General features: G+C 42.7%; 1 protein-coding gene across 5 annotated transcripts in view; it reads right to left on the reverse strand.

Moving 5' to 3' along the window:
- UTRN (utrophin) overlaps window positions 1-13,378 on the reverse strand; it is a 593,146-nt gene that overhangs the window by 370,686 nt on the left and 209,082 nt on the right. For all 5 annotated transcript variants that reach the window (XM_075554433.1, XM_075554432.1, XM_075554428.1 and 2 more), the window contains exons 24-30: window positions 12,640-12,753; window positions 11,862-12,017; window positions 9,601-9,771; window positions 7,699-7,878; window positions 4,625-4,759; window positions 2,123-2,272; window positions 706-867 (exon numbers count right to left, since the gene is read on the reverse strand). In XM_075554433.1, coding sequence (XP_075410548.1) covers window positions 706-867; window positions 2,123-2,272; window positions 4,625-4,759; window positions 7,699-7,878; window positions 9,601-9,771; window positions 11,862-12,017; window positions 12,640-12,753 — 1,068 coding nt within the window. The remainder of the gene's footprint in view (window positions 1-705; window positions 868-2,122; window positions 2,273-4,624; window positions 4,760-7,698; window positions 7,879-9,600; window positions 9,772-11,861; window positions 12,018-12,639; window positions 12,754-13,378) is intronic.

The raw sequence follows: 13,378 nt of genomic DNA on the forward strand, positions 1-13,378 counted from the left end.
ATAGATCTATTTCCCCATTGTCATATATATTTGCATATGTACATGCCTGTACTTAGACCTCTACAAATGCCCTTTGCCTCCTAATTCTTTCCTCTGTTTCCTTTGACATTCCTTTTGTTCCACTATCTTGTGACTGTTAACTCTTAATGGGAATGCAAAGCCCAGTCTTTCTCCCTGGGAGCAGCTCGTGGTTTCCAAGTGCTGACCTTGCAGTAAGCAGCCCAACCAGCAACCACTACACCACCAAGGCTCTCCTTACTGATCACTACATATTTATAAAACAAAACTTTAAAATCAAACTCATCACCATCGAGTCAAGACCAATTGCTGGCAAATGCACAGGGTAGAAGGCCCCTGCGGGTGTGTTACAGAAGTGCTCCCCGGGAGCAGCTGGGAGCGAGCGGCTGGGGATTTAGAGCTACACCACCAGGGTTCCTTACTTAGAAAGAGCTGATGTTGGGGGGCGGGCGAGGAGTGTTCCACTTTTATAGCAAAAGAAACTAATGTAAAGTCCGGGGCTATATGCCAGGATCTCCCACAGAGAGCAAGAGAACTCCAAGCCCCACACACTGCCCCCTAAATAAAGTTGATCTTTATCACTACTTAGTTGTCTTGGGATGGCAGGAGCCGCTTGCTTGCGGCTAAAGAAGTCTCTTTATACGGGCTCCTTCTGTGATGCAAAATCCCTCAAAGCCCGCGCAGTACCTGTGCTTCCTGCGGCACTTGGAAGGCGTCTATCCTGTCCGTCAAGTACATCGTGAGCTGCTTGTCCAGCTCGGCTAAGCCCTCCTGCAGGACCTGAAGCACGTGGTCGGCTTCCCGCAGGACGTGCAGCTGCTTTTCCAAGGAAATCTGCTTGCTCTCTGCCTACACGGGGAGAGACTTCATCATTAGTCTCTCGCACAAATAGAAATAACTGAACACAAGGACGCCCTCAGGCCCTGGGCTCCGGGAAAAGAGACGTGATCAAAGATGGAAGGCTCTGGAAGACAGGCTTCAGTTATAAATAAATCACAACGAGCTAGGACACGGTGAAAATGTCCTTCTAGTATCTACGGCTCTAGCAGTGAACAAGCTACTAATCCTTACCTTTTTCTACACGCAATGACAAAATATAAAAATGTACTGATGTCCTACAGCACTATCAAACAGAGGACCAGAATGTTTTATCTATCCACGTAGGTAACTCTATGAACAAGAATATAAGACAATAGTAGAATGACTGTCAACCCACGCCTACGGTCATCAGGATTTTTGGCAGTGGTGCTCAGGCCATTAGATGGGGAGAGAAGAGTGTCTTCAATAAATGCTGCTGGGAAATCCGATTTCTCCATGAGAACAATGAAACTGGGCCGATGCCGCCTCACACCACACGTTCTCAACAACAGAAGAAAGCTAACATTCAAATTAGAAAGGGGGAGAGGGATACCTTTCAATAGCACATCTCTAAGTCTCTTTTCTTATTGTTGGTAGCAAGTTCTATGGATACATATGTGTGTTAACCAGTATTCGCTGTGGACTGGATTTAGCTCGATGCAGCTCTGGCTCTAAACATCAATGGTTATCATTTAAAATGTGTTAGAAAATTTCTAAATTCCACCCACTTGTCATAAAACTGAAAGGCCTCCTTTCTCTCATTTCTATCCCCAACATGTATGTGATGGTCCATCCTGGAGAGGCGACTGAGAAGTTGTGACACTTTCTAACAGCCCGTATCAAACCGATAGCCCTACTATTGACTAGGGAAATGTGAGTCCTCCTTAATAGATACAGTTATATAACAATTTTATTAAGTTACACATCACTTGTTGTATAAGACAAAGCATTTGCATATGCAATAATGTATTATTATTGCATACAGCATTAACAATCCTTCATAGAATTTTTTCCAGGATCTTATTAAACGACTTAATAGGAATTAAGTAGTTTGCAAGCAGAACCAACTCAAGACAGATTTTGTTTTACCATCAAACTCTGCCTGCCTCACCAATGTCCTATCAGTTCTTCCCCAGCCAGTCCGTCACTGCCGCCATTGATGCTGGCTTCCCAACTTTCGCCTCCCTTGGGGTCAGCTCCGTGTCGTGGACGCCCACGCCACACTCCTGAATGCCCTGATTCTTACCAAGTGGCTCAGTTCTTCATATCGGCTATTGAACACTTCCAGTTTCTCGCTGATTATGTCATCAAGAATCCCTCCGTCTATGAGAGTCTGCCCGAGTTCCCGAATCTGGGTGCGGTTGTCCGCGGGATGCCGCAGAACGGACTCCAGCGACTGCGAGGAGAAGAAGGGAACAATCAGGCATCTCTAGAGGCAAAAGTCTCAATGACCCGAAAAACTCCTATGGGCTTTTAGTCAAGTATGTTCCTTAAAACAATACATATAAATTTAAGAATAAACACAATAGTAATTGTTTCATGCCCCCCCCCCCCAAATGGCCATCCAGATTCCTTACTCCTCAGCTCTAATGCTGGCTGAAAGAGGAAGAAAAGTAAAACTGAAGTGGCCCTGGAGTCTTTAACGACATGCAAGTCCATTTCAAACAATGTGTTTACAGGTCCTTTCCTTTTTTCCTAAATCTACCAAGAGAAAGAGACCAGAAGTGTTCATAAATGTACAAATGATATATAGTGATATGAATCTATAGTCTTACAAATTACTAATTACATGGAAAAAATGCTCATGAATGGATACAAATTTTAAAAACAGAATATGACTGTATGCAAACAAAATTATCTCAATTGTTATTCAGAATAATATTAAAATAGGTACTCATGTTTCTACAGTATATGTGGAGTGAGCTACTATAGTGTTACTCTGTATGCACATAAATCTAATTAAGAGGAGCTAAAGAGTGTTCCCATTTTATAGATGGAGTTAGTGAAGCTCAAGAGGTCATAAGTAACTTGCCTACATGCAGAGACAGTAATGAAACGGGAAAAAACTATAAGCCAAGGTTTCAACACACTTCTTGGTGACACCAAAATCTCTGATCCGTTTGCTCTCGTGGACCATCTCCAGTGCGCACACATTTAAAAACACACCCGAGTGTTGAAAATCTTATTTTAGAGCTGGTTTTATATGTTTCTCTGGTTTATTACTAGAATTGTGTAATCACTAAGTCTCATATTTGGGAAGTACAACTTCATTTGTTCTAAAGTATAAGCTTTTTATAACTTCACTTTCTCAACTTATCACTGTAGTCTTTCAAGACCCAGTGCAGATCTTTCAGCTTGCCTCTTGCTCCTGGAATTTAGATACCATCTCTGACTTGCCAGGAGCCTTGGTGGTGCCACCAGCCCCTCTGCAGGAGAAACATGAGGCTTTCTACTCCCATAAAGAGTGACAGTTTCAGAATCCCACAGGGGCAGTTCTACCCTGTCCTTTAGGGTTACGCTGAATTGGAACTGACTCAATGGCACCGAGATGGGGATAGGATTTGTTAAGTTCTGACTCATGGTGACCCAAGTGTCTCGGGGGCTCCTAGTATGTACCCTGTGGTTTTCAATGTTTAATTAATTAATTAATTAATTAATTAATTAATGTCTGGACCTAGATTGCCAGGCCTTTCCTCCATGGCCTTGTGGTTAGTAGTTTGTGCCATAATCATTTACACCACCCAGATGCTCCTATTTGACTTATTCAAACAAACAAAACAAAAAAATCCATGGCTATTTAGTCAATTCTGACTTAGAGGGACACGCTATAGCAGCAGTTCTCAACCTGTGGGTTGCAACCCCTTTGGGGGCCGAATGACCCTTTCACAGAGGTCTCCCGATTCATAACAGTAACAAAACGACAGTTATACAGTGGCAATGAAAATAATTTTATGGTTTGGGGATCACCACAACACGAGGAACTGTATTAAGGGGCCGCAGCCTTGGGAAGGTTAAGAATCACTGTTCTTCAGGTCAAGGCTTTGTAAATCTTTACAGAAGCAAACTTGTCCCTCCCTCTCCCATAGGGCAGGTGGTGGGTTTGAACTACCGACCATACAGTTAATAGTCTAACCCTTACTCAACGGCACCACCAGGACTTCTTATTACTGATCTTCAAACCAGTCACTCACTCAGTTACCACCACAGTCTACTGTGCTTTTCAGGGCAGAGCTACCAACTGCTTCTTTTCATTTGTGATTTTCCTTTTTCAACAAATCTAAAACGTTGGCATTTTAAGTCGTGTCAGATGCAGTTGTTAAGTTATCGTGAGCTGGCAACTGAGGAACAAAGACGAATCAAGCATGTTTCTTCACTCCAGAGAGCTCGTAGGCTGACTCAAATATTGTCTGTGCTCACAATATGGACAGACCAGACCAGAACCCAGAGAACCCACAGCCACTGACGTTTACTCAGCAAAAGTAACTTGCTAATTCCAGGAGCCAGAGTGGGACCCAGGGATGCTCAGCATGTCTAAGATGTGCTCGTGGTCTCACAGCTAACACTCTCCGCCGGCTGACTTAGTAAGCCTGTCCATCACCTAAACATCCACGATTACATATGCACGTCGTGCTGCAAACCACACGGGAAACACGCATGCTTGTCCACGTCAAGCACTGGGGTCCCTATTTCGTACAGATGTGGCCTCCCTGCCACAAAAAGAAGCGCCACCAAGAACTGGGTCCCCAACCTCAAGGGCTTCATTCACTGCCTCGGCATTTTCGGGCAGAGCTTCGGCATCCTTCATGCGCTCTTCCAAAGTGGCTAACCAGGTGGTCTCCAGGTCCAGGTAGTGAAGCAATTCAATCCAGCAGGACCACACCTCCTGAAGTGGGTGATAAACAAGACGTGAGTGAAACACACTGCCGTGCTGGCGCCGAATCGCTTCACTGAGATATTGGAGCATGTGGGGATTTAGAAACCTACAAAGTGAGGGCTTAAGAGAAATGAAACCAAATGGAATTATTCAATAAATCATGCTAGTCCGACTGCAGCAGGTGGGGGGAGGAAGAGGAAGCTACTTCACACGGCATGCTAAAATATAGCCAGAGAAACAGACTTAAATGTCAAAACTGAACTATGCAAGTGGTAGGAGATTTTTGGGGGTTTTTTAAATCAGTTTATTTTCTAAAGACTAACAAGTATAGGAAGGTAAAGTTGATTCTTACTTGCAATATGTTTTAATCATTTCCTAAATGAAATAAAACCCACAGTGATCAAGCCAATTCAGACTCAAAGCGATGCTCTACAAGTTTTCCCAGGCTGTAAATCTTCATGGGAGCCAACAGTCTCATCTGTCTCCGTTGGACTAGCTGGTGGACTTGAACCACTGACCTTTGGTTAGCAGCCCAAGCCACGGAGTCACTGCAATGTTCAGGAACCACCAGCCACTGCGCAGAAGAGGCTTTCTACTCCCATAAAGAGATACAGTCTCAGAAACCCACAGGGGCCATTCTACCCTATCCTGTAGGGTCGCTATGAGTTGGAATCGCCTCGATGGCAGAAAGTTATGTGAACGGAGGTGATTCGGTACAACCTGTGCTCCACATGAGGTGTGCTTCTGAGACCAGAGTCAGCAGCTGCTTCTTCCACGGCCAGAAAATAAATATTTTAAGGTTTGGTCGGTGACACTCAGCATCCCTCACAAAGTTGTGTGTGTGTGTGTGTGTGTGTGTGTGTTTACAACCCTTTATAAATAGAAACCTGATCTTAGTTCACAGGTAAACCAAACCAAGCTGAGCCATGTGTGGTTTGGGGGCAGAGTTTGCCGAGCTAACGCAGATTAAAAGGGAAAAGAGAGTGGTTTGCAGACCCCCCAGATCTTTATAGGCAGAAAGTAGACTGAGAATCCAAGAGAATGTTGACACCTTGTGGAAAACGTAACCAATGTCACTGAATAATTGCTTAAGTAATTTGTTAACTGTGGCCTAATTTGCTGTGGAAACATTCAAAATCACAATTTTAAAAATTCCTTTTAAAAACATAGCGACAAACTTCTGCTTTCTCCCTCTACTTAGCTAGCCGCTAAACTAAGAAACGATGAGGAGCCAATGGAGAGAGCCATCAGGATGAGAGGCTATCGCGAGTGGCCCAAGGGAGCTCCCTGTGGATGCAGCTACGTGAGCGACCTTCATCTCTACCACACGATGCCGGAGAGACACTCAGCTGAGCCCAACCAACAGACTCACGAGAATTAACTGGCTGTGTTTGCTGTTTGTTTAAACCATCACAACGTTATTTTGGAATGCAACTTTGGTGTTGATTTGTTAACTGTCAAAAGATAATGGAAACATACAGTATATTTTACACATAGTTAAACATATAAAGACACGAATGGGAAGAACGCACAGTAACTTCCGGATATGGTTTCCTTAAGGGAGGAATACCAAGCAGGAAATCTGTCGCAGAATGGATGGATTGGAAAAGTACTGCAGCGTACTGTATACTGTCCTAGCCCTCTGAAATGTTTGAGCTTAAATGTACTTGAACGAAATTTAGACTCAAAGTGATAAAGTTAAGTCTTCTGTTAATTCAGAAATTTGGGCTGCTTCCCCAGCCCCAAGGTCCCTTGGTAAGCCATGATATAATTTTAACATCATTTTCTCTCCCCTTTTTCATTGTTTCATTACACTATTCTTGCTCTTAAAAAAAATCTTTCCAATTTGACTACAAATTGCAATAGCAATTCTCACAGTAGTTCAAACTCTGCTCATTCTGAACGTTACCGCATGTCAGTCCTAAGACGGCTTGAGGGAACGGCTCAGAACACAGAGATCTTCCGTTAGACTGGCTTACTCTAGAAACCCCATTCTTTATTGAAATATATTGAGTTGCGACTATACATGAAGAGGAAAACAATAGCAAGGATGGTTATGCCAGGGACAAGAAAATGGGTAAGATTTTAGTGAAATTCAATTCCAAGATCATTCATTAAAATTAGAAATGAGTAGTTTGGGCTGCCTAGGTTGCTTTAGAGTAATACATCACTATACAAGAACGAAGGTCTGTATTAATTGACGCCTCACTAATTGACCTCCATTATATTTATCTAGCACAAAATAGACCCCAAAACAAGGGAGTAATGCGTTAATTTTTTTGAATATTGCAGTTGTGAAATTTTTTAACCATTTTTGTGACTGGCCTCAATCACCTGTTTTAAAGAAATGAGAATTTGCTATAAATTAAAATGACTCCAAAATCTCTTCAATAAGATGCGATAAATGATGCTTACATAAAAACAAACTAGCTATCGTTTCATTTTAAAAACGAACCAAAAATAACCTCAGCACCATCTATGTCCTAAAGCTAAGGGCCACCAGGGACAGAGATACTATATGTAAGGTCCCAGGATATTTACGTTCCTTCTTCTTTCATGTCACTCTAATTTTAGATTGCAATCTAAGTAAAAGTACCTCAGATCAAAGAAAGGAAGAGGTTGGTAGTTGTGGAATGAAAATCTAGCAAAGCCGAAGGATAATAAGTGACTTGTTCAAGGAGCTTCCATTAGTTGGGGGCAGATCCTAGTCTTTCCTTTGGAAAAAAAAATTAATACTTCTTTCCTTTTTTACCAGCCTCCTATCCAAGAATTCCTGTCCTTTATGATCCAGTATGATTTTGTTAAAGGAGTAGGTTCCCCACCACTAGAAGGGAAGTTGGTTAGTTTTGTCTTTAACTTTCTCTTTGATCCATTAAAACATGCGGGGCTGGAGAGTACACCACAGGTTTTGAGTCTTGAAGCATGCATCCCTCTACAGGAGGCCGTACCTCTAGTGTGTGGCACTTTCCCCGAATTCTGTTACAGAGAAGTTGATAATTCTCCAGCACAACGTTCAGCTCAGACGTCAGTTCCTGGCCACCAGAGGGCGCTTTTGCAGCTAATAACTTGATATTGTCCTTGAGAATCTTCACTCTCACCTCCTTCTGCAACACATCCTCCTTCGCCCTCTGCGCCAAGAAAAGATGACAAAAAATGCTTCCCATCCAGTCATCTTTTTTTTTTAATTTTAAATAACGAAATCAGAATCAAAGTGTCTAACTCTAGCTGCCTAATTGGAACATTAGCTAAGGCAATCACTCCAGTGTTCTGAAATGTGAACTATACACATTGTAGGAGGCAATGTACACAGCCCCACACAAATGTTTCCATTTAATAACACCAGCCTGTTACCCACGTCATTAACGATTTTCAAATTCTGAGTCCAGATCTGAATGGAAGTCCATTAACTTTCATTGACTATTGGAGGTCCCAGACACATCAATGAATTTTCACAAAAGCTAGTGACACCATGGTACAAAAAGCCTTAACATTTTTCTCAAATTATTTAAACATACCCCTACCCCCTGCTGGGACTTAACTATATACATCCTGATGATTTACATTTCAACGATGATAACAGTTACACTGGCGAGATCTGATCCAGAAATAGCTTCTCCCGGGCCTGGTTCTTCAAGCTAAAAAGGCCTCTGACTCTCCCTGTTATCTGTTTTCACTGCTTGTTGGTTTTCAACTTCCCTGGGTGAGGAACAGTTATTAAGTGTGTAGTAGTTTAAAAAGTCCTTTAAAAAAACCACACATAAAAATGGTGCCCACTCAAGGACTCTAATCATTCACACTTCTATCTTAGTGACTTAAAAAAAAAAATCACATGCCAATAGTTTAAAGAAAGAGAATCGAATAAAAACGTTAGTCCCTAACATGGAGATTACTTAATATATGCAATGTTTTATTTAAATGAGGGCATTCAAGAAATGCTACACTAAAATAGATGTTTTCAGTGAAAATTCTACAACCACACAAACGGCCCTCTGTCATAGTTACATCACTTCTACAAAAACGCATTGATGTCATATGATCCTCCTTTAAAAAATAACTGTGCTGAGATTTGTGGTTCTGATATACTTTGGGGCCAGTTAACTTTGGGGTTAGAGCATTCTCTGTGGTCCTTAACCATATAAGTAGGAAAAAACACATAGCCTTTAAGGCAGCTTCCACTTCAACTTGAACACTCAGGGACAGTGAAAGGAGTACCTGAAATTTGGGGATGATGCCTAGCTCTTATTACACACACCCCACAGAAACAGAGAAAGAGGCACCAAAGTCACTGACATGGTCCATATAATCTGACAAGAAATACAGCCTTTGGATAGCTATTGACAGCCACCAATTGATAGCACATCTCTTGGCTGTTTTCCTACCTGCTGCCATCAAGTCTGCTCCAATACGTGGGAACCTGATGTACAACTGAACAGAATGTTCCCTGGTCCTGGACCAGCTCTGCAGCCAGGGGGATATTTCCTCAACTGGTACTCACGTGTATCATGTGTGCCCACATGCTACCTGAAAACGCACCACTCAAACAAATGGGAGCATCCTAACCAACTTGTGAAGTCTCCTGTGGGTTGCCAAAAAGTCAAACTCAATCCTTCCTCACACCCACGCCCAGTGGTTGTGAAGTGATTGTCTCTGAGAGGTTGTCTCAGGGGCTCTGTTGGAAGGAGTTCACGGGTTTCCTGTGCCACTGAACATCCTGAACATCTACCCTTGCGGTTTTGGGTCATCTGAAACCCTGCTGGGGATACTGTATGCTGGAAAGACGACGGGCGGGCAAGTCTATGGGTGGGTGGACAGACGACGTGATTGTAAACGGAAGGGCTGGTCCAGCTCACCTTCATTTCCTCCACAGCGCTCTCGAGTTCCCCTGGCGACTTGTACTCAAAGTCCCTCTCCAGGTACTCTTCTTCGGCTTGGGCCATCCATTCCTGCATCTCTGCCAAGTCTTTCTTCAAATTCATGGCTTTTTCCTGGCTTTCTGACAATCTCTTTTTTTGAATAGCAATCTAGAGGAGGTTGAAAATCCCAGATGAAAAAATTTTATTATCATTAAATGCGAAGTTCACATTTTAAGGACTTAAAGAGACTAGTAAATTATACTTGTTCTCGTTTTAAATGTTTAATCTATCCACATACGATATGCTGATGTTATGGGATATTAATAATGAGGAAGAAAATGATTGTGGCTGGGGTTCTATTGCCACCTTTGGATACTGATCGCAAGTATCGATTATAATTTTGAAAAGCAATCCTCTTCGACAGAGTGATCCCATATGTAGGACTCTAATCTACTTCAGGAAAGTACACCTGCTAAAAGCGTCTGTCATAGCATTGCTGATTATGGGAGAGGGGAAAAAAGTTGGATACCTCCAAAATGTGCCTTTCCTCATTTTGGACTACTTACTAAAATCTCGCTGCTTCAAGTAGGAGAAGGGAGAGTTCTGTTATTAAAGAAGTTCATTACACACTGTAAATGTTTGCTTCTGGTAGTCAATTATACATTCCACACATAAAGATATGTTCATTAGAAAACTGATGTTTTCCCAAGTCTGGTTCAGGGAATCACCTAAATATCTCAGAGAAATCTAAAGGCGTTTTCAGAGAAGGCCCCACCGGGACCCCTCACCATAAACAGACTGTCTTGTGGGAGCAGATTACATACCATGGAGGTCGCCATCCCATATTCAGCCTCTTGCTGAAACAGAACCTTGCCAGGGCTTGCTTGGCTGAGAAGCTGACAGAAACCAAACACTAGTACAGGAATAGGATGGCTTCCCCAGAGTAAGGAAGACTGCTTAACGGGCTTTCCTGTTCCCTCCTTCCAAACAGGATCCCAGTCATGAAAATAAACAGCTACCAAATAGGAGCTTTGATCTCTCAGCCCCCACATGGAACCCAAGAGCCTGCTGCAGAGGCGCCAAGCCCCGGTTCCCCACCCAACTGAGAACGTGTCGTGTTTATTATTTTTAACTTGGAGAGCTTTCTTTTTATTCCCTTTCTATCTTTTATTTTAAACAAACACATTACTGAGTCCATGTCCAGGAAAGTCTCCTTTAATATCAGTTCCTGATCACTAGTCAAGAGATGTCATTTTCTTGGATCCAAACATAAACAACAAATAAAAAACACAATCGTGACTTTTCCAAAAGCCCAAAATCATTTTTAAAACTATTCTGAGACTTTGCTCTTTGGGGGGAAGAGGGTGTTAAAATGTACTTTCTCCCATCACAAGATCACATTCTATGTGACACTGTTTGAAAAAACAAATTCGATTCCAGCTCCATATATTCTCCACTCCCTGTCTATGTCCTTGCGGTGCATCTTACCATAATATCTTTTCATCATTCCCCAACCTTCTAGCTCCACTTTTACTTCCATTGAACTGCCCTCCTCACTCTTTATTGAACAGGTCAAGGTCATTCCCATCGCAAGTCTTTTAAACTTGTTAAAAGTCCTGGTGGGCCACTGGCTTAAGTGTTGAGCTGCTAAACACACGATTGAGTGTTCAAATCCACCAGCCACTGCACAAGAGAACGATGAGATGGTGAAGCTCTCATAAAGATTTACAGTCTCTGAAGCCCAACGGAGCAATTCTCCTTTGCCTATAGGATGTCTAAAGCAGTGGGATTCACCCTTCCTGAATGTTCTTTCCCTCAGTCGCACATGGCTCATCCCTTACTTTATTCAGTGCTCTGTTCAAATACGCAGTCTCAGAAGACCACTCTACTTGAAGAAGGAAAAAAAACCCTTGCCCTAACTCCTCAGTAGACCTACCTGGTTTTTTTAACCTACCTGGTTTTGTCCTATAATTTCATACTTTAACTATTTACTTCACTAGGATGTAAAATGGTTATAAGAAGTGTGATGTTATTCCCTAAGGTCCTCCCTCCTAATAACATGTCCAGAAGTCTCACCAGCCCCACACCCACTGTCATCCTGGCCAGGCTAAACAGCCTCCCCTTGACCCCCACCCCCCACCCCCGGCAGCCCAAGCTCTAGCTCCTCAAACGAGATGACTTATGAATCAATTCAGTTGGTCAAGACAAGCCACTGTATACATCTCTTGGAAACCCAGACAATCAGTTGAAAAACTCACCTCTTTGCTGGATTTCTCCAATTGGGTTTGATAGTCACTGAGTTTTGTCTGCACCCAGGTTTTAATTCCGGTAATGGGACAGCTTCGAAGACTAGCCTCTACTTCTTTCATGTCTTTCAGAGATGATTCAACTGTTTCTAGCTCGTGAACAAATGCCTGGATACATAAAATAAGCCCACGGTGAGTTCATCTCTCCTGCAAGTAGATACCTTATGTACAGGTGCTCTGACTATAAGAACGGACTGACAGGAGTCAGGGATTTGAACTATTTAAGGAATATTGCACTTTGGTCAATTCATTTCCCCTTGGTGCTGCAGATAACCACCTGCCAAATTAGATCGGAAATACTTGACTCTCAGCAGGGACTAGTGCTTTTAATTAATTTAGAGGAGCCTAATGATCCCACCTAATGTAAGGTGCATGTAATATTACCGGCAAATTCCATGTATGTAAAGTGTCTGCCACCACGCGGCACAGTAAGAGCAAGGTACCAGGAACAGTCGTTGCACTAGCATCTCCCTTGTCACCGACAACAGGTGCTCCTACTGTGCTATTTATTGTGGTTCTCTCTTTCAAAGTCCCATCAGCATGGCCAAAGAGAAAACCAGAAATCATCAGTTTTCTTTGATGAACCATGACGTCAAAAATCTTTTCTCGGCTTTTATCTAGGCTTAATGGTCATGGCTCATTCTTCCAATTTTAATCGCAGCCGCAAATAACAAAGCACAAGCAGGCAATGTGATTAAGTCCAGCCAGTTTGCCAGGTCAGCAGACTCACAGAGCATTGGTCAAGCTGCCTCTGTAGCCCTTCAGCGTCTCCTTGGGCAGCCTGTTCTTTTGTGAGGAAGTCTTTCACGCCGTCCATCCATTTCTCAATGACTTCTGAGTCAGCCTAGATCGAACACAACAGAGCAGGATATTACTAAGTGGCAGCCAGCCTACTGCATCTCAAGATCCATTGCTACTTGAAAAACACACTTTTCACACTTCGATAGCATCGCTTTCATTTGTGTCTTTGACTAAGAGCTTCTACCCTGAAAAATAATTATTTTCTCCCCAACAGCTGAATCGCTTAGTAATCATCCTATAAATTTCACAGCACTCTCCAGTGAACCAAGCTATTTGCTCTCATGCAAGCAATATTTATGATCAAAAACTCAAATGGCAAAATGAAAAAGCCTTATGGGGTACAGTCCACTCAAAAATATTTTGTCCTCATAAAAGCTACGGCAAATTCCCTACTAGAGCTCATGGTTCCAGGCAGCAATGAATGAATACCACGTGGAGAGGGCGGGATAGATTTCCTGAGTTCTGCGACCGAGTGCTCTGTTAGCTAAGAACCAAGGACAGTCCGTTGTCCAGCTCCGCAATTCCATCCATCAGTTAATAGTCAACAAGTGAGCATGATGCTGGGGGCTCGAAAGCGGGTAAGAAAGAAAAGATTTTATAGGACCAAAACGACTGCAGAGAAAGCAATACAGTACTGTTTCTAGGGGTCAAGTCGGTCCAGCTTGACA

The sequence above is a fragment of the Tenrec ecaudatus genome, chromosome 7 (genome assembly GCF_050624435.1).
Source record: "Tenrec ecaudatus isolate mTenEca1 chromosome 7, mTenEca1.hap1, whole genome shotgun sequence".
Lineage (NCBI taxonomy): Eukaryota > Metazoa > Chordata > Mammalia > Afrosoricida > Tenrecidae > Tenrec > Tenrec ecaudatus.